Source organism: Eschscholzia californica, unplaced genomic scaffold, assembly GCF_041429995.1.
Source record: "Eschscholzia californica isolate CP2 unplaced genomic scaffold, dmEscCali1.0.p SCAF_5, whole genome shotgun sequence".
Classification (NCBI taxonomy): Eukaryota; Viridiplantae; Streptophyta; class Magnoliopsida; order Ranunculales; family Papaveraceae; genus Eschscholzia; species Eschscholzia californica.
In genome coordinates, this window is record NW_028238472.1 from 9,137,147 (window position 1) to 9,159,704 (window position 22,558).

Below are 22,558 nucleotides of genomic sequence, written 5' to 3' on the forward strand. Positions count from 1 at the left end.
AGAAGGGAGAAGTGGATCATGGAGGGTTTCGTCTGAGACCCTCAAACTCCAAGGAAGATTTGTTGAGGATTTTAGGCATAACTCTCTTTCTTTTACAGATAATAAAGAGTTTGTAAAGAAGAGAGAGATATAAGTCGAATGAGTAGAAGAGCGGAGTGGTTGATGGTGGTTGTTGGTGGTGCTGGTGGTCGGCGGTGATGGTGGGAAAGAAGAACGTAAGAAAAGAGAGGGAAAAAAAGCGAAAAAAAAAAAAACAAAAATAAATAAGTCTTATAAGTCTTTAAAATAGGCGTCCTTTTCACTTGAAATAGTCGGGCAGCGGCACCTTATATTGGCAAATTTCCTAGAAAAGTCATTGAAACCTTGTGTGCCCGTTGCTGCAGCGCCAAATTACATGATGGGGACTTAAAATTAGTACTGTGTGAGGTTACAATTGAATCTATTTTGCCTTCACTCTCCTCCACTTGTTTTCTCCATCCATGGCTAACACAAAAGTCTTAAACACCCACAGACTAGATGATGATCACAACTTCACAAACACCATTGCTTTTGATTTTGGTGTTCATCACCAATGGCAACTACTACCTTCTCTTTTTCTCACTCCCCATTTTTTCTTAATCTTCATTTCTCTCCCTTACCATTTTCATCATATATTCATTACCCAACTAGAAGAAATTCGAGTTCCCAACTTCAAACCAGAGCAAAACCAATTTCTTTATCATCCTCATCACCTGTAGATGAAGTTCGTAAAGAGGATGTAATCATTGTTGGTGCTGGAATTGCTGGTCTAGCAACTGCACTTTCCCTTCATAAGTACCAAATATGAAACCCTTGATTTCTTACTTTCATCTGCTTCTTTTTTGTCTCTAATTTTGTGGTGATTTGTTTTTTTGATTTTACAGACTTGGGGTTAAAGCTTTGGTTTTAGAACAGGCAGAATCACTTAGAACTGGTGGAACTTCATTAACCCTTTTCAAGAATGGGTGGAGGGTCTTGGATGATCTTGGTGTTGGATCACAACTCAGAACCCAATTTCTTGAAATTCAAGGGTAAAATTCCTTCTTTTAATTACAGGTTTCAATAATCAATTTATATCAAATTAATAGTATAAAGAAGTTGCATACAAATTTATTATAGTTGGTTGATTGATTATCAATTCCTTTAGAGGGGTATGGTGTTGAGAAGTGATTTTTGAAAGTGTGGATTGGGTATAAGTCAATCAAGTTTCTTTCAATGAATAAGAAATGATCACAAACCATTTCATTAGGATATGATCCTGACGGCGTGACTTTTGAAAGCGTGGATTGGTTTGTAAACCCTTCGACACACTTAAGTAGGTTGTGGGGGTTTGGTCCCCGGTTGAGGGGAGCTCGATATAGGATGAGTGACTCGGGCGGAAGGATGGGTAGGAGACTTAGCCATCATGTCTAATTTTTTTGCGGACGTTTTTATACATGTAAGCTTCTTATACTGCTTCCTCCTTTGCGTTGTCTCTTTGAAAACCTTAACCATTGGTATAAATGGTAAACCTGGAGCCGATCTCATCAAACTTGCCTTCAGATGCGAGTTCAATTTACTTGGTCATCCGCAAACACATAAGCACAAAGAAACCCACTCTCTTTCCATGCTGAAAACCATCTCAAGAGCAACTTTTGTTATATTCAATGAAATTGAACAGTTGGGTGCCCTGGAAAATTAGCTGCTAATTTGAAACTGTAAGTGTGAATTGGCCTTTCTTATTGGTTTTTCCTGATCTTCTTGGTATCATCAGCTGTGCAGGATGGTGATAAAAGCAGAAGATGGTAGGGAGCTACGATCCTTCAAGTTCAAGGATGAAGCTCAAGAGTAAAGAAACTATATCATATTCTTTTATTTGTACAACTTCGATCAGTGGACCTCTATTCATACTTATCCTACATATGATGCAACAGCCAAGAAGTTCGGGCGGTAGAGAGGAGAATACTTTTGGAGACTCTTTCCAACCAATTAACCCAAGATGCAATATGCTTTTCCTCAAAGCTTGCAAAAATAGAAAAAAATGGACAATCAGAAACTCTACTCGAGCTTGTCGATGGCACCCGATTACGAGCAAAGGTAACTTCTCCAACCATTAACTGGTGGGGTTTCGTGCACTAGTGGAGCGGTTGACCTCATAAAGGCTTAGGAGGTCACAAACCCATTGTGACCAATTACCATGAACTTAGTCTTACACTTGTTCTGATGCTTGTTTGGAAACTCGAAAAATTAAGCTACCTACCAGAGGGGCTAGTTCATATAGAAAAAAGAAGTTGCTCAATCTTTCGTAGTGGCTTTCAAACAAAATCAGAAGATTGGGTATCATATAGACTCACACATTCTTGTTTTACCTCTGACAGATAATAATTGGTTGTGATGGAATCCGGTCACCAGTAGCGAAATGGATGGGATTCTCAGAGCCCCAATATGTTGGACATTGTGCTTTCCGTGGCCTTGCATCCTATCCCGATGGGCAGCCTTTTGAACCTAAAGTGAATTACGTCTATGGAAGAGGACTGCGCGCTGGATATGTTCCCGTTTCTCCCACTAAAGTTTATTGGTTTGTCTGCTTCAACAGCCCATCTCTTGGTATATACTACTTGAACTTGAATATAACCTATCTAATAAGGACACTTCTTTTTTCGTATTTTTCCTATTGTGTCTGATATAGATATCATATCCGTATTAGATACTCAGACACTTCCCAGATACGTATAGTGAATTCAATTGGTAAAATCTGAGGTTTTTTATACATTTGGACCATCATAGTCAATTTTTATCTGAATATTAGATAAAATACATGGAAAATGATAGGGCTCAAAAGCAAGGAATGAAACTTCCCGAAATTTCACCGAAATTTCGCGAAACGTTTCCTAAAATGAGATTAGGTGCACGAAATAACACTTACAACTATTTCCTGCATAGTTTCCACCGACATGGTCGAAATTTCCACCGAAGTTGTTGGAAATATCGAAATTTCCACACAAATGATGGAAATTTCGACCAACATAGTAGAAATCTAGCAAAAAAACCGGAAAGACTAATACTAGAAACATATCCCTTCCTTCGTCTTTTTTATCTTCATTTCTCTTAGATTTCTCTTGATTTTTATGTCATGTTTTCCATGGTTTTTAAATATATTTGAATGATTTACGCCTTGACTTAACTGCCTAAATTGATTTTATCTTAGTAACACCCTGATATAACTATTATCAGTAAGAATGTTATTGTTTGGGTGTTATAGCCAAGAAGTTATTCAATTTACTCCCGGAAGTAATTGTGTAATTGTTAATACTCCTTTAAACTAATAGATAATGTTAAACATCATTTTTATGCTTCATTATGGTTTAATAATCTTGTTATACATGATTGCATCATATTTCTATCATTTATGTAGATTTGTAAGATTTCCACACTGACCGATTCATTTCTACGAAACATTTCTACTTTTGGACCGACCGAAATTTCCACCGAAACCGAAATTTCATTCCTTGCTCAAAAGTTACCTCCTAGACTCAATTATGAACAAAACATATCAAAGACAAAAGTATGACCTCGTTCATCAACATCTCTGTTCACTGCAAAGTATCAACTCATCCACATTCAACAGTTTTTGTGTTGATTTATGCGTCAGAAGAATTATGCAGAGTCCATGTTTATAGTCTAATCTACTCATTTTACTGGTTTTTAAGACAGGAGATTCCCATTTTTCATTTGTCTCGCTCTTTGTTCTATTCATACAACCTTGCGTTCACTGTGCAAATTTTATTGACATTGTTAATAGTATAAACTGATAGCAACCGAAAACATGAGTTCTTACTTCTTATTAAATCAAATCTGTGTTCCTAGAATTGCTTAGCTAACAAAGTTCATTACAGGTCCAAAGATCACTGACCCAGTTGTATTGAAGAAAGAAGCTCAAAAACTGGTAGCGAATTGGCCGTCAGAGCTATTAGAACTAATAGAAACGACTCCAGATGAAACAATCATCAAAACACCTTTAGTAGATCGCTGGTTGTGGCCAACCTTAAGCCCTTCAGCTTCATCAGAAGGCGTGGTACTAGTCGGAGATGCATGGCATCCCATGACTCCGAATCTCGGGCAAGGTGCTTGTTGTGCCCTAGAAGATGCTGTAACTCTTGCAGGAAAGCTCGCGCCTGCACTAAATGCTGGCCGAACAGCAATTGATAACGCTCTGAAATCATATGAGACGGAAAGATGGGCTCGGGTATTTCCATTGACGATAAGGGCCAATGTCGTTGGGTCGTTATTACAGTGGGAGAATCCTTTAGTATGTGCTCTTAGAAATAACATTGTTATTCCTAAGTTAGTGAAGCTTGGTCCCTTGTTAGAACATACAAATTTTACGTGTGAGCCCCTAACAGAGATGGAGGGAAGTAAAATTTCCAGTTGATAATAGGAGTAAGAATTCGATTTGTCATTCAAGACCTTGTAACAACAGCTCTTTTATGATCTAAGTAAATATCTTCAATTTTATGGTTAAATTTATGTTGTAAAAGGCAGAGGCAGCTCTCTCGTGAGTTCGTTAGAATTCAATTATGTGTCATCAATTTACGTTTATTAGTCGTTAAAGTTTATAAAACTAATTGAGTTAGTTAAGTCTGCAGGAATAACCCAAATATGTGAAATCAAACCAATATTTATGGGAAATTGAGGCGCTAGTATCAGGGTCGTGTTTCATAATAAAGACTAGGCATAATCGGTGGCTCCGACACCGATGCTTCTATTGAGCATTTTACGCGTCTAAAGTGGTAGAAAGATACAGAAAGATATTCTCTATATTTAAAAAGGTTATTTCCCAAATAGCCCCTAACTTTGTGACCAGCTTCCTTCCTAGCCCCTAACTTTATAAAAAAATTCCCAGATGACTCATTTTTTCAGTTACCGTTAGAACACCGTTAACCAGTCATCAACTCTCTCTCCTACATCTCATCACCTCTCTCTGCCACCTCATCTTCTCGCCACATCATCGTCTTCTCCGGCGAAGGTATATTAAAAAAAAAGATATAGTTTTCTCTCTCTCTGAATTTTTTTTCTCTCTTCTCTCTCTAAATACTCCAGCAAAGGGGTTTCCCTTCGCCGGAGCTAAGTCTGCTCACGAACAGACCTTGAAGGTTCATTATTTTAAGCTGCACAAAACGTGTTCGATAAATTCCTCAATGCTTTAAATACATCATTTCAGACCTTGGTTGTATTAAACTTATTTGGTCCATTTTCTGCGATGAATAAACGACTTGTTTCCCTAATTTGTGTGTTTGGAGAAAAAACTTGGATTCTATCGACATATTTTTATTAAAACAAATGTGGCCACATATGCAAATCTAGGTGTTATCCCAGCTCCATTAGTTTTACAGCTCGGAATGACTTTCTATAGGAAGGATTTCGGTACGAACATGAAAACAATTATGGGAATGAGATAAATCTGGTCCAGGAGGGTTACATGTAGGGGTATGAGTATACGGATTTCGTCGACACAAAATGATCAATCGAGCAACTACTGCGTACCCGATAATTTCATTTTGAGAAATGGAGTTCCCGCCATCCATAGTAATCGAAAAACATCCAATTCTAGCAACCTGTACTCAATCAACATCACAGTCGTCACTTTAGCTCTTCTTTCACTAGGTGTTTCTTATTAATAATTTCATTTTCTTCTTGCTTTAAGTTTCTAATTCTTTTTGTTTTACCATTTATTGTTTTTGTACTGAAAGGTAACATCTCTTGTGGTGGAAGATGTAGAAACCGTTGTTTGTTATCAGAACTTTGAAATCAACCGATCACATCTAAAGTATCCAAGAAGCGATGCAGAGGCATATGCACAATCCGGTTTTGTTAGATTACCATTATATTTTTCCCTTTCAATTACTATTCCATTTCACACTAATTAAACTCTATACTTGGTGTATGATTTTTAATTTGTTACTCTTCTCTTTTTATCTTAAAGTGGGATGGATTAGTGTCCATATTTCACCGTCATCTTCAAAGGTAATTTACACTCTCTATCTCTAAATTATCTTTTGTATATTCATTTTAGTCTGAGTTAGTGGTTGACACCTAGACCGGTGGGCTAAACTTTCTCGATATTCTTATTACCTTCCTATCTTCGTGGATCGATCTCGGTCTTACCGGGTTATTACTTGACGCCCGTATACTTGCGGGTGGCGACCTTTTAGGGTAACCTTTTAGGCCCATCACTAATACTAAGTAATCATCATATTCATAAGCATAGAAGAAAGTGAAATGAAATAAAGTGTTTAAATTAATAAGCATCAACTTAATCATGACTTATTCTTGTTACAAAAGGCTAACCGTTAATATATATGGAATGAATCACTACCAAGAAGTTTAACATATACAAAAGCATAAAAGTGGTGCAATTAAAAATCTGAGAAAAATCTATAGATTAACAAAATTCCGATCATCTCCAACTCATAAATCGATCACCAAAATTCTGATCATCTCTTGTGCCTTTTTGACGACATCTAGATTTTACAGCAACTCACACGTCTATTTCATTGATCATATATTACCTAACAATCCTCCTCATCTCTCATCTGTAAAGCCAATCTAAACTGAAGTAACTAGGAATCTCCACCTAATAGAAGTAATTATTTCCCTTCTTACAAACAATTCATCTAGCAGATCTAGGGTTTCAATATTAGGTATAGTTACTTTGAAGGGGATTGGGGATCTTCTCTCTCTACATATCTCCTTTCCTGGGCTGATTCGGACGATACAGTCAGATCACGATTTATCCATCACTCGTTCTAATGGGAAGGACTATTGCACCACCATTTCTAGCAGCTTGAGTGGAACAAGCAAGGGCCCAAATAGCGGATCTTCTACAACCACTGATCTCAGAATTCGCAGTTTGCAATCACCAGAGGAGAAAGTAAACTTGTGAAGAAAGCCATCAACATTACTGCATGTCTCATTAAATCAGAGAAGTCACTCTCTCTAACTTTTTATGCTGATCTACTCTTCCCTTGATTTTTAGTTTAACTTTTCTTAGAACTAGTTGTTTATTCATAGGGTTTGAATCATCATTCTATTTTTCATGAATTTCCTTTAATCGATCTATAAGCTTTATCTGCGTAGATAGATCACTTTATCTCAACAGAGATCAATAGTCTCTTATCTTTATGTGAGCCTAATTAGAGTTAGAGAATAGAAAGCCGTAGATTACTGCTGATTTCACTTTTTGCACCCCTGAGTCTCGAAGTTTAAGTTGATTTCTATCAGTGATCGAGATTTGGATCATCGAATGGAAGTCTCTCTCCTCCGACTCATATGTGTGGAACCTTTATGCATGCAACAATCATACATCCTTTCCTAGTTATATAAAGATTTCATGTGGTCGATCTAAATACGATCATTTAGAAAGGCTATCTATTCTAGTTTCACCGATTTTGCATCGTTTTAAGTTTAGGTACACTAATCGTACATATGTTAGACACTTCTGTATTTCTATCAGATTAATAATAAAAGGCATTCATCTAAACTTTCCCTTCGACCCCGGTCGGCACTCTACGTCGTATATAAATATTCACTTTCAACGTGCAGTTTATGGTACTTATCTTCCAGCTCACCTTTTGTTGATTATATTGGCTTTTGGCGGTATAATAGATTTAACTCTTATTCCAAGTTCTGTAACATGTTTACCTCCACCCCTTTACGCAATTGAATTGCGGTCTTTTGTCGGATTAGCAGGGTATTTATACTCGGGCTATGACGGCGATCCCATTTACCAGGTGTCTGAACTGCTTCTACATTGTAGAACTCGATCGGATATGGTCTCTGTATATGGAGAATACTGGCGGGATACCCCGGAATCATCCTTTGATTCCATCTTGCAGACACCCTCGTCTCTTCCGGAGATTTTGGGTGTATGTTTAATCCATCTCAAGTGTTACAAGAAGTTAGATATGAGGTTCATCTTAATAGCTACCAGAAGGACTCTTAAGATTAATTATGGTACATTTCTCATGAAGAGCTGCAAGCCTTGCAAGCGACACAATGAAGACTGGTCTGCAAATCGACGTAATACTATGCACTTCTTCAGTTGTGATATTTTGTTGTACTTCTTTAATTTTGGTATTTATGTTTTTCGTCTTAAATTATTGTAATAGACTCTTTATATAAATGTATTCCCTTTCAACAAAAATATATATATATATATATATATATTACCCACGAAAATATTTGCCCCGTAAGAATGGGCCCACATCCACTTCTTCTTCGTACATTTTATAAATATATCTTAAGAGACGTCTATACATTAGATTGAGGGTCCAATAAATATACGGGAACTGGTAATAATTGAAAATTTCCTCTGTATTAATTTTAAAAATTTTAAACATAAAATAAAATCGGAAATTTTTTTTAACTCGACAATCTGTTATTTTTACGTAATTAATCTAAGATTTACTCTACAACCTAACTTATCATGGGGGAGGTTATTTTGGCGAGTCGAACTGACGATGAAATCGCAAGTGTCTCTCCCAAAACTCTTTTAAAGATCAAATTTTCGTTTAGACTTTTATTATTCATTTAATTTTTGTTTATTTCATAATAAAATATATTCTATATATAATCAAATATATCATGTAATTATAATCAAAGATATTTATAAAACTTAATTCGATATTTATAAAAAATGGTTTATCTATTTATAAATAAAATTAATATATTATAATAAAGATATTTTATATTTATAGTAAGAACTTTTATATTTATAAAATTATATTTACATACTTCTCAGATTTATTTTAAATGCAGCAAAGAGTTAAATAGAAATAAAAATCAAAAAACACTAATTCATTCATATTGAAAGTAAGAGAAAAAAAATAGATGATTACCTTACACTCAAATCTATGTATCATCTCCATTTAATATAGAACAGTATTGAGGTAAATCACACAAGGTTTTATAAGTGAAAACCTATAATGTAATAAATTTCATTTTCCATCTCACTTCACTCTCATGTTGTGTTTCCTTGCGATCCTATCTAGTTTCGATCACTTTCAATCTAATTACCTTTCGTTTCCATTTCCTTTCACTCTCCAACTCCACCTCGTCACTTGATATATATATAATATGTTATATTTATTATATAAATTCTGAAACATTTAAACTCTATAATAAAAATGTTAATATAATATTAACATTTAAGAAATTATATTTATAAATAAAATATTGTTTATTATAATAAAGATATTTTATATTTATTATATAAATACTGAAAAATTTGATCTCTATAATAAAAATATTAATATAATATTAACAATTTAGAAATTATATATTTATAAATTAAATATTGTTTATTATAATAAAGATATATTATATTTACAATAATATATGTTATATTTATACTAAAATATTTTATATTTATAATAACATATTTACATACATCTCAACTTTACATACCTCTATATTATCTACGGAGAATAGATGCGGAGCCCTTACAAAGACATCTTATTTACTACTTTACTAGTGAGTTGAAGTGTTCAACATGTGTCGAAAGGAGAACACAAGCCCGTGGATGGGCCCGTGCGGGCAAGGAGCTCGCATTGAGCCTCCCATCACGAGAGGCCTATTTCTTATAACAGACCGAAGTGTGTACATATATATATATATATATGTATATAGCAATAGCTAGGCAAACATAATAACTCTTCCATCTCGGTTGGTAGGCTTCTTTTTGGTTTTGTAAATAGAGTACAATTGTTAAGTAGAACTTTATTTATGCTCAATGACACTTTTTTCTAACTATTTTGTTATTATGGATGTGTCCTTCCACCTTTTGAAGTGTTTTAAAAATAGAAATTTAAACAATATGTAAATATACATTCGAAAATCATATACAAAAGACATCATATTCAAAAAAATTGCTTACATTTTAATTATACGTTGTAAAAGAATTATTTTCTTTCAATCGCTTTAAGCTAGTCATGCTCACTAAAAGTCTTTGTATGAAAGGCCCACATTCGAAAATCTAAACTATTACTGGCAAATTATCATGCATTTTGTTCAATTTTCGCTTCTAATTTTTATTGTATGAAAGGCCCACAAAAAAATTTCGCACAAGACCCCCAAATTCTCAGCCACGGCCCTGGGAGAACAATGCGACTTTTTTAAGCGGGAGGAAGGGCAATAACTCAAACCGCTTATATCTACATGGAGTGTGGTTTTGGCATCAGACAGAAAATGAAACTTGTTGTTTCATTACAAGTAAGTATTTCTTTCAAAACTTGTTTAAATATTAAATTTGCTTTTAGATTTTGATTATTAATTTAAGTTTAATATGGGTAGCTCAACTTAGGATGTCTTCCTAAGAGATAGTTGATATTTCACGCAGAGAGACGAGGCAGAGCTGGAAGAAGAAGTTCATGCCCTCCATGGTAGAGTAAGAGAAAGAAATGAAGACTCGTGTTTGTTTTTGTTTTACTTTGTTACTCCTGAAAACTAATTTGTAATATTTCTATATTCATTTAAATAAGAATTGTGTTTGAACCATTTTATTACTTGTTCATGGTTAATCTGTTGGCATTGAACTAAAATTAACCATGAATGAGTGCTGCAACAAAATTTTCTAAAGATATTCCAGGAATCTAAAATATTGTTAAATCTAATTATTTTAGTAGTTTCATTTTTATGTTATTAGAGATTTAGTATTTTTAGTAGTTTTATATTTTTTAGTAAACTTTATAAGTTTTAGATTATATAATTGATTAGACTAATTGAGATATTCCAGGAGACTTTTTAATTAGTTTGTTAGTCGTTAAGTTTGATAAAACTAATTGAGTTAGTTACGTCTTAAGGAATAACCCAAATACGTGGAAATCCAACCAATATTTATGGAAAATTGAGGCGCAATTTAATTAGTATTCGTGTTATGTTTTATAATAAAGATAATACACATCCATTTGCTTTCGGGAAGTGTTATAGTTGTAGACGGAGAGAATCTTAAGGTGCCTCCTATATACCGTTCATAGTTGCTAGTTGCTCCAAAGATGGATATGATGAATAAAAATTAAAATGATGAAGATGAAGAGGATGATGATGAAAAAGATGACGAAGGTGTAGATGATGAAGAAACATAGAACAAGAAAAAAAAACTTCGACACTTTCTTCTTCATATTCTTCTTTTATATTTCAAGGCTACTCGAAGTCTTAGTGGAGGCAGACTGTAGTCACCACACCGGAGAAAATTACTATTTAAACTCTCTTAAAGCACCGTTGATTGCCCAAGTGGTTGATAGTGTCGACATAAACTCCAAAAATCCTACAGGTCCTAGGTTCGATTCCCATAGAAAGTGGAATTCATGGTTATTGAATTTGAGTTATTAGAGTATAGATAATGTAATAAATATGTCAGGCTTTTTAGTTGAAAATTTTTTAATCACGTCTGGCAGGTGTCTCGGGTTGGCAGGACTACCTCACTTAAATCTCATTTAGAGTTATTTGTTGCATGTTTCTTCAATACGACTCTTGATGTGATACAAAAAATAAGAACAAAAAAATTAGAGAGGGCTGAAGGCGCCCAATAGAAATGTTGTAGTCGCCATGATTACAGACATACCCTCTTCCAAATTTAATCGTAAATTGGCGCCTATAGCAAATACGACATGCGCCTTTAAACCTTCCCCAAAATTTATATGCAAGGCATGTTTAGAAATGTTGTAGCCGCCCAGATTAAAACCTTGAGCTCCGCTCTGCTTCGAAAAAAAAAGTGACGGTAGGTCTGAGTCAGCTTTGCAACCTGAACCCCACCCTAGTCGGAAGCACAAAGCATGAAGACCAGCTAGAGTAAGCTTAGTCTCCTCGTGTTCAGATATGCCCGGAGAGAACAACAATGACGTGGAAGGCCAGATAGAGCCAAGGATCCATTTTCCATACACGAATTGTTACATGTCAGGGATTTGTCAATATCAGATGATATGCACACATCAGACATTATCCTCCAAACGCCATACACTTGTGGGTACCATCAAGAACGACGCCTTATCACTGCTCATCTCACTCGTGCATTGTCGCAGTCATCCAAACCTATATAAGCATATCATAATTGTCTTTTAGAAATAGATCGAAGGTCATTTATTCCCAGAATTTTGAATTATTTTCTTAAACTGCAAGAAACACTTCTACCACCACTTCTGTCCTTCATGGTGGCAATGGTTGTTGACCACCAGTATCATTATTCTCTCCTCGTTGCTATACATTCCATTGTCATTCATCTCTCTCTGTCCTCCTCCTTTCTCTCTGTTTGTTCTTTTAAAGTAGAGGGTCACCTTGGTCGGATTGTCAATCTAATTTGAGGAAAATCCCCAAACTAAATTGGGTTCTGATTTGAAAACAATCGAAGCCTGACCTAAATTTTTTGAAGTCCCCCCATTATTTTTGTTTTCCCAAAACTATCACCCAATTATTTTAGCTTAAATATATATATATATCTATCAAATACGATTGTGGGCTTCCGAAACCCTTAATATATACTCTCCTTTTTGGCATTCATTCAAAAAACTAAAAAATACTATGAGGGAGAATGTTTTCTAGCTTATTGGAGATGGGTCATCTGTCAAGATTCCCTCTGATCCTTGGATCTATGGTCTCTTAAATGGTATTCATATTATTGAACATGCTTTGCCTTCTAATGTGTTTTAGGTTGCAGATTTGATTACCAGAGAACAAAATATATGGAATGAACCTCTAATCCCACATCATTTTGAAAGTAATTCAGCATAGACCATTATCAATATCAATCTACCTCAATCCCCACAGAATGGTAGACTTATATGGAGTCCAACTGAAAGTGGAAAATTTACAACCAAGTCCTATTATACTCTGGTCAAACCTCTACAAGTTCTATCATAACAAGCGCAGGACTTTCCATGGAACAATTTTGGAAAAACAGTAACTAAAACCTACAATACAAAATTTTATTTGGATGATAATACATGATGGTATACCAAATCTTACTAATATAGCCAAAAAAATACCACACATACCACAAATACGTCATATCTGTAATGAAGAGGGCGAAGAAACAACTTCTCACCTCTTTGGGGAATGTCCAAGATTCAAAGACCTGCTTCAACTCACTGGAATAACAGATCTGCTACAGATGAACACAAATCTAATCATTAGGTTAAAGAACATACTCATTGATGAAGGAAATGACAGTTCACATTGGTATTTAGTGACTCATCTATTTTGGGAATGGTGGGAGGCTAGAAACGAGCTTCACTTTCGCCAGGTTATGGTGGACACCAGGTTATGGTGGACATCCAACGTTGCTGGTGGTCAACGAAAAAAGTCTAAGGTACGTTCGCTGCTCTCAAGAACATTTCAACATTAACCCTACTTCACATGCAACAACTGGTTACCGCCTCCTCCTGGCTCTATCAAAATAAATTTTGATGGATCATTCAAAGATGATGGAGCGTCATGCTCGGCTATAGCTAGGGATTTAGATGGTAACATTACTGGAACCAAAACTAGAAGGTTTGATCCAAAATCGGCTTCACACAGTGAGATGTTGGGTTTAGAAGAGGCGGTGTACTTGGGAGAACATATGAGATTGCGTGAATTAATATTTGAGGGAGATGTTAGGGTTCTGGTGAATTTATTGTTGAGGCGGATGTTAGGGTTCTGGTGGATTTAATCTAGGTCGTCGATCCAGATATCTGATGGAGATTACAACATGAAATCAACCTTCGTTCTCGCACGTGTCAACTTGGCATAATCCTATCATACCGCCCATAATCAACCAACGTGGAGGCCCACAACCAGGCCACCTAAGTTTGGACTCGTGTACATGTAACTTTTTTTTTGGCAATTGACTACGATCTGCGATAGTCATTACAATGGCATTGATACATCAAAGATGTGATGACCACGATAACTGCGAATTCAAATTACAAAGAACGGGCCTATACCCCAACTAACCTATGACATAAAGCCCAACAACATTATTTATACATTAATAACACAAGTTTAATAGACTATGGGCCAACAACTGGTAGCCTAGTTGGTTAGTGCATTACTCTACAATGCAGAGGTCCCAAGTTCGATCCACCAGAATTGTAAATCTGAGGAATATTGAACTTGGGTTATTATAAGTATAAATAAGAGTTAATTCCTATATGGCCCCCTACTTTGTCACCAGCTTCCTTTATGGCCCCCTTTTTTTCGTAAATTCAAATATGACCCCCTATTTTCATGGAAATGTCCTAACTACCCTTCCTTTAAATCTTTTTTTCAAAATAAAATCAAAAAAACAAATATAATTCCACCTCACTTCCCTCTCCACCACTTATCTCTCTCCACCTCACTTCCCAGATCTGGTCTGTTCTTCAACAGACCCGTACTCCGGCGAAGGGAACCCCCTTCACCGGAGTTTTTAGAGAGATGAGAGTAAAAAAAAAAATTGTTTTTTTAGGTTGAAGCTCGTCGGTCGGAAAATTTTCCGGCCGGCGACCTTCATCGGAGAAGATAGAGTGAGGTGGAGAGAGAGAGGTGAGTTGGAGAGAGAGAAAGATGATTTGGGAAGAGAGGTGAGGTGGAGAGAGATAAGTGGTGGAGAGGGAAGTGAGGTGGAATTATGTTTGTTTTTTTTATTTTATTTTGAAAAAAGATTTAAAGGAAGGGTAGTTAGGACATTTCCATGAAAATAGGGGGCCATATTTGAATTTACGCAAAAAAAGGGGCCATAAAGGAAGCTGGTCACAAAGTAGGGGGCCATATAGGAATTAACTCTATAAATAATGTAAAAATTTGTCGGACTTTAGGCCTCTTTCTTGGTTTAACTTAGGCGGTTGTCGTGCTTATCACATCTTGTATCAATGCCTTGTAACGACTAACGTAGAACGTAGTTGGTTTCTCGAAAAAAAACTATGAACTTAGTGTTGAACAACCAATCGTTGACATGTAACTATTTCTTTTAATGGATGGTTATTCTCTCTTTTTTTGATGAGATATATAAAATAAAAACCAACATTCTTACAAACCAAGCTAATTCGGAAAGGAAAGAAATGATGGTGCTACATTCCAAAAAGTTTCTGACTATTATTTTTGCCCCATTTTCCGAGAGTGTCGGCTTTGGTGTTATATTTCTTGGGAACCTGTGTGAAGATGATGTTTGTGAACTGATTCTTGAGATCTAGCACCTGCAAGATGATTTGTTTCAATTGCCAGTGTTTACCTTCACTCAGGCCATTGATGAAATTGATTAAATTGAGATTGTCGCTTTTGATAAGGACATCATTGATTTGAAGTTGGTTTTTCCCTGTTATTCGTTAAGGTCTTTTTAATAGATCTTCAAAGTCCGGATCTTCAAAGATCCAAAAGTTTTTTTTGTGCTCCGAGACATTTTTTATTAAAATTTTGAAGGTCCAGAATCTTTTAGGTGTTAAAACTTTTTATGTTTCGAGACATTAAAAATCCCAGATCTTTAAGTTCTGGACCATTCTTATTAAAAATTTGAAGTTCTAGATTTTTTTTGTTAGAAATGTATAAATCTAAGTCGTTCAAACAAATGGTTAAGATCAAAACAAAAGTTATATAAATATTTGTTGTTTCTTTCATTCTCTGTTCCTCTCTCTCTATCTCACACTTATGTAAATACAAGACAACATAATTTTTTTATTCTCTCTCTCACTCTTATGTAAAAAACGAGACGCCATAGAAAAAATTTCAAATCTCATTTATCTCTCTCATTATTCTTGCACAAACGCGAGATGCCATAGAAAAAAGTGAAATATTATATTGTTTTATTATCGTTACATTTTTCATTTAGAGCCGGAATAATAACTTGGTCATGGTACATTTTTGAAAGTGGCACTGTCTTTGCCGTATTTACCGTTATTCATGGCTTCAACAATAAGTTGAAGCAACACTTTATTTTCAATTTGAGACTATTTCATGTATTTTTTTTTGTCGTCTGTGAATTCATTTAATACAACAAATTGAATACATAAAAGTTTATCTCCAAATTTATCATAAAATTACACAAACTTACAAATTTCGGCTTTATCTTCCTAAAATTACAATTGGAAGACTATGATAGTAAGAACTTATGTTAATGATATACTATGATAGTAAGAACTAATGTTAATGATATGTTATGCAATCGTTGCCTAGTGTACTAATAAAATAAATAGATTATCCATCTCTGTGTAACCAAAGAATTCTCAAAATAAATAACAACAACCAACTTTTAAGAACAAAGAATTCCCAACTACATAATAAAGAATTTATTATTCTCAACTACAAGGATTATGCATGGATTGAAAGAAGTGGCTACTACTGAATTCTATAATAGAGAAAAGAGTTTTTTTAGTAGGGTTTTTTTTTAATTTATAATAGAGAAAAGAGTTTTTTTAGTTATTTAACTCATTATTTTTTAAAATCGACCCATGGCAGTAAGAACTCCAAAGATCCACCTATATAGGTGAAACTTTGAGTTTGACAAATTGTGAGTAAATTTGTCTCCAAAAGATCTTGGGTCGGACATTAGATTAAAAGTTCTTGATTTTTCTAAAAAAATGAATAACGCGTTCTTTTAAAGTTCTTAAATAAAGGTCTGAACCAATAACACTAAACTTTGAAATTCTTAAAAAAAAAATCTGAACCAATAACGCCAAACTTTAAACTTCTTAAATAAAGATCTGAACGAATAATACGAAATTTCAAAGTCCTTAAAAAGAGGCCCAAACCAATAACGCCAAACTTTTAAGATCTTAAAAACATTGAAGATCTCACAAAAGTTCGGAACGAATAACCCCCACTTAAATAAAATACGGCTGTGGGCATTTACGTCTTTGTATACAGAAACGAAGATCCATCATCCATCTGTTTTCTCTCCCTTCATCTTTCCTTTACAATTAGTGTGAGAGAGAGAGGACCCCTTCATTCATCTTAGTCCAAAACTTGGTTGATGAAGAGAAACATTTATCCCTTCTAGAGTTAGGGTTTCTACTTCCTTTCTAAATAGAACAAAATGTCACAAAACGGAAAATTGATGCCTAATCTAGATCAGCAAAGCACTAAAATTCTCAATCTCACTGTTCTTCAAAGAATCGATCCGTTCGTTGAAGAGATCTTAATTACTGCTGCTCATGTCACCTTTTACGAGTTTAATGTCGAACTGAATCAATGGGTTCGTTTTTCCATTATTTTAATCATTTCAATGTCTTATAACTTTTATTTGATTTTGATTTGTTTTTCTTTTACTTGATTATAATTGCAGAGCCGAAAGGACGTAGAAGGATCTCTCTTTGTCGTCAAGAGGTAAAGTTTGATTCTTTCATTTAGGTTAAATGTTTTCTTGAATAGGGAGTGATTTAGTTCTTCATTATAATGAATGAATTTTGGATTCAGAAGTTTAGGTTATGTTAATTTGTAAGTGATTTTGGGTTTATTAGGATAGAACTTATTGGGGATTTTATAATCTATATGGTTAATTTTCATTGTTGTTTTGCAGGAATGCCCAGCCTAGATTCCAGTTCATCGTAATGAATCGCCGAAATACAGGTCCTCACTTTTATACCTACCTTCTATGATAAAATTTACAGAGAATTTTTTGTTGTTCAGCCAGTTAGTTTAGCTAAAAATTTATGTTTTTCGACTTTGAATCATAGAAACAAACAGAGAGAGAATAGAATCACACTCAAATTGACTTGCCTAATGGAATTCATCAAAGATTTATAGATCGTTGGACTACTCATTTTAGTAGACAGATGTGAATTGTTTACTAGAGAAGTTCACGGGAGAATTCTTTAGAACAGATTCTTTTAAATTAGGAATTTCTCACTTTTGCGTCTTTGAGTAAACATTCTCAATATATATCGTGTAACAGATAATTTGGTGGAGAATCTACTTGGAGATTTTGAGTATGAGGTCCAGATTCCATACTTGTTATATCGGAATGCAGCCCAAGAAGTAAATGGTATTTGGTTCTACAATTCGCGTGAGTGTGAAGATGTAGCAAATCTCTTCAGTAGGTATGCTTTCATACTTACCATTGATGTTAACTGCACCAGTACTAATCTTTCTACTTGCTCCGACTTACATACTTCGTATGCTTCTTCATAGGACATTTTTTGCTCTCTTTTCATATTAAACTGGGTTTTTATGAGTTTCTCTATATTGTGCATTTCAAATCCAAGTGGGTAAGCTGTAAAATACTTTTTAAAATAAAAATCTTAAACCACATTTACGTGGTACTGGCAGAAATGAATCGTAATACTGAAACTTTTCGCAGAACACCCTATCATACTATATTAAACTAGCACGTCAGCATCGACTTTTACTGATATTTTATTTCCACAATTGGGTAAAAGGCATTCTGCATCAATGCATTACTTCCTGTGAATACGAGGCTTTTGGTTGTCAGCACATCAAAGCTACACCTTGCCTTCTCCTTCAGTACCTTTCTTTTGAGAAGCTTTTTATGAGTGATGACATGTCCAACTATATTTAATATTTATTTGTGACGTCTAGAAACATTAGATACTGTTATTGGATTACGTGTCTATAATTGGGTAAAAGAAATTATATATTGAAGCATTACTTAATGTGAATATAAGAATCGTTTTGTTGTAAAAAAAACTCGTGTACAGATCGACTTCTACCGCTATGCCTGATTTACCGAACCTTTAATGCGTTGTTAAACCATTGCGTACACATCTTATTACATTCTAGATATCTATAATAAGCAATTAGCAATCAACTGCGGAACTGTTCCTGGAAACATTTGATGTACATATTAATATGTTATGCTTCCAAAAACAAAAGACTATGTTGTCTATTAGCTTGCTTTTCTAATTTTGAGCTAGAATAAAAATGTGGTTTAAAATACTTTTGGAAATAAAAGTCTTACCTTCAGGATTATTTTGATTTTGAATATGGGTTTTCTCTTAGAACATAGAATTCCAATTTTGAGCTAACTAATGCTTACATATTTGAGATATCATCATTGATGAATGAAATAGAGGAAAAAAGTTGTTCTCAACAGTAAATTTGATCATCTTTATTTTCAGGATACTTAATGCGTACTCCAAGGTTCCTCCAAAGCCAAAAGCTTCTTCAACCAAAAGGTACCATTTCAAAGTTTTAATGATTTTTAAGAGTGTTTTCACAGATAGTTTCATGCTTAGATAGGACAAAAAAAGCTTCGACGCGACAAGCATAAGCCTCAGGCTCAAAACATAATTAATGTGTATATAGCTCAAAAAGTCTGTGTTCATTTAGTTTAGTTTTTGAGTTCTTTCATTACTGTATGATGTTAAACCACAATGAATTGTAGAAAACAAGCAAGAATAACAAACAAAGAGTGAAAAATAAACAATTAAAAAATATCCTGTCACCCTGGATATCTGCACAGTAGTAAGTCCTCAATCAGTCAAAAAACCCAAGGAATGGTTATGGGGTGAGCAAAGAGTTCTCTCTACTTCGACAGCAGAAGGGTTCTGTACTGGAACTCAGAAGGCACAAAGGTGCATATACTAGGATTGCGCAAAAGTTAGCTACTATGATAGGGCGAAGACTACTGATTGCATATGAATAAATGGGGCATAGACAAAGGTAGGGTCTATTATGAGGATCACTAAGAACTTATATAGGAAAAGGTGCATTTTGTCATGTGCCATTAGAATGTAGCCTACAAATAACAAGCTATAGTCCACGGTTTACTCATCCGCTGAATTTACTTGTTTGAAGTATAAAAACCTCGTATAGTTCGCCATATCAGAGAGTATGCCTCATTAATATATTTTTATGGCTCTCCTATTGATTGAGGAAGTAAACATGCACCGCCCTTCATCCAAAAATGATTAGGATCTTAAAATATTTATCAAATTTTCTCACTAGATTTCTACCCACATCATTTTAGAAGCCCTTATGTTAGTGAGGCTTTATCTGTTTTATTAGCTACATGTATTAAGTATTCTGTTTACTTAACATATAAAATTTATTGCTGATGTGAGTGATTGCTTCTCCTTAAGTCATAGTCTACTACTCTAATGTTAATCCTTAGTCACTTAGTAGAGTGGCATCCAAAAATTTGCCTATGCTGATTCCCTGGATTTTAATTTAGTATAACATGTTATCTGCAATTCTGCAGCGAATTTGAGGAGTTGGAAGCAGTCCCATCAATGGCAGTAATGGAGGGTCCATTAGAGCCATCATCATCTTCTGCTTCTACTGCCGCAGATATTCCTGATGATCCATCCTTCATTAATTACTTCAATGTATGTATTCTTACCAGTCCTTCATTTCCATCCTTGAGCAAGATACTTTGGCCCAATTGTTTTTTTTTCTTTAAATATGATATCGTTGTGCTATCCCTGGATGTATATGAAAACTATTTCAGTTTTGTTTCCTTTTTGTCGCCACGTATAGCTAGCTAATCATGTGGAAAAGATGTTGATACTGATTCAAAATCACCATGGTCTATTCAGTTTTCTCCACGAGTCTAGTTGTGAGATGAACATTCTCTGACCGTGATAATTTTCTTCTATTTTGTTTCAATAGGCAGCTACCAATATTGGGAATGCTTCAAATCCAACCATGCGGGGACGACCAGAACAATCTGTATCAGTCCCTCCTCCTCCCCATGCACCAATTCTTCCACCGTCTCCTGTGCCAACTCCCCACATACCGTCTCCTCTTCCAGTTTCATCTACTCCACTATTACCACTCTTTGATTCTCTTGAATCCAGTAACAACAACAACAACAACCATCTCACTAATCTTCTAAAGCCCTCCACCTTTTTCACACCTCCACCTTCTTCATCTACATTGATTATGCCACCGCTATCTTCATCTGTGCTTACAGCTCCTATTCATCCTCCAGTGAGTCTCCAACGGCCATATGGTACTCCGATGTTGCAGCCATTTCCACCACCAACTCCACCTCCATCACTCACACCCACTCCTGCTCCTACATATACTCCAGTCATTACCAGAGAAAAAGTCCGAGATGCACTTTTGAGGCTTATCCAGGTATTTTGCTTATCTATTTTTCTTTTTCATAAGCATGCTTATTTGTGGTCCTTGAACTTTGGTTTTACAAGTTTGGAAACAGTTTCAGAATGATGCAAAGTACTTCACTGAAAATTCTTCTCATTGCTTAAAAAGATTAAAACGAAGTAATTCTGTCTATTGTTGAGAACAGATACGCGAAAATAGTAATATTCCACTCAAGTTCTGGGATCTTAACTTTTTTTTTTTCTGCTAAACCCCTTTTAGGTTACACTGTTTTTCTTCTGCCAAACCCCCTTAGGTTACTAATATGATTTCCAGGTTTCACACCTTATACTAGAAATGCTGAAAGAGTCTATGGTCAAGCAGCAATGTCTATAAGTCCGTTTCCATTTTCATTTAGGATATGACCATACCATGCCCATATCTCCACTTTCTTGAGTACAATTTTCGTCATCATTCGTCTATATATATCCTCATCATTGAAGAAGTCTGGACTTGTATGCCACTGATCACGATTTACTGCCCAGCTTTAAGGCCGAGTTGTTCGATTAATGAGGTTGAAGAAAGTAGTTTGTGAGTCTTGTTACTCTTGTATTATGTTGTCAAATGCGAGCATAATGGCTCGTCATGGCTCAAAAGGATTACATGAGTACAACAGACATCATACATTATTTATCAATCGACTTGGATACATCGTAAGGATAAAATATGCTCATAACTGCCATGAAACTGTCCCAAAGACACTCATAAACCATAAATGCTATAGAAAACTAGCCTAAAGGCCATTACTATATACTAATCTACTTCATTTATACACTTCTATAACACGAATCAACAAATGATAGATTTCTACACCCACTGAGTATCGAACCTGTGACCTTCGACTTTTCGGAGGAGGTGCCAAACCACTGGAGCAAGCCCGATGTGTCATTTATCTGCTTATTTTAATTGACTAATTTATCATTATATTATATGTCTGTTAACTATATCCAACAATATGAGATGTGAAATAACCCTATGCGGATGCCGCAATCCCACCCCTTTACTTTTAGGCTCCTGTCTAGACTGTAGACCTACTTTTTTTTACTACTTGTTTCTAGTGCCTTTTCCGTCGTTTAGCCCGTCGGCCTGTAATTAGTCGATTATTTATGTATTTGCAACATAGTTTCTGACCTATACGTCAATGTCTGTTTGGTTTTCTTTGGTTTGCAGAAGGATCAATTCATTGACATGTTCTACCAAGAGTTAATAAATGCACACAATTTATGACGAGTTTGAATATCGACTGAAGATGATTCCTGCTTACTTGGTGTTTATTATGTAGTTAGACATATTTAAGAACCTTTAGGACAAAGTTGTGTGTAGTTTTTCTATGTTTGACGTTTAATTTGATCTTTGGTAAAACTTATTCAACTTTAGATGTTTAGTCTAAATGATTTTGGCTTATGATTTTAAAGTTTTAACATGTGAATGTGATGTTTATGTTTTAAACTTTTGTTCTTTCTGAAAAGCCAACTCCAATAAGAAAATGTAGAGA

General features: G+C 35.0%; 2 protein-coding genes across 2 annotated transcripts; both read left to right on the plus strand.

The window, feature by feature from the left end:
* The first annotated feature begins 351 nt into the window (after positions 1–351).
* On the plus strand, positions 352–4,520 carry CTF2A (FAD/NAD(P)-binding oxidoreductase family protein). Its single transcript, XM_086642543.1, has 6 exons — positions 352–813; positions 903–1,049; positions 1,780–1,845; positions 1,932–2,094; positions 2,376–2,604; positions 3,894–4,520. The coding sequence occupies exons 1-6, from the start codon at positions 572–574 to the stop codon at positions 4,427–4,429; spliced, it is 1,383 nt and encodes a 460-aa protein (XP_086498669.1). The 5' UTR covers positions 352–571; the 3' UTR covers positions 4,430–4,520.
* A 12,302-nt stretch (positions 4,521–16,822) lies between these two features.
* Positions 16,823–22,512, plus strand: DCP1 (decapping 1). Its single transcript, XM_086639808.1, has 8 exons — positions 16,823–17,194; positions 17,285–17,325; positions 17,519–17,568; positions 17,894–18,038; positions 19,077–19,133; positions 20,159–20,285; positions 20,569–21,039; positions 22,234–22,512. The coding sequence occupies exons 1-8, from the start codon at positions 17,036–17,038 to the stop codon at positions 22,288–22,290; spliced, it is 1,107 nt and encodes a 368-aa protein (XP_086495934.1). The 5' UTR covers positions 16,823–17,035; the 3' UTR covers positions 22,291–22,512.
* Positions 22,513–22,558: the final 46 nt, after the last annotated feature.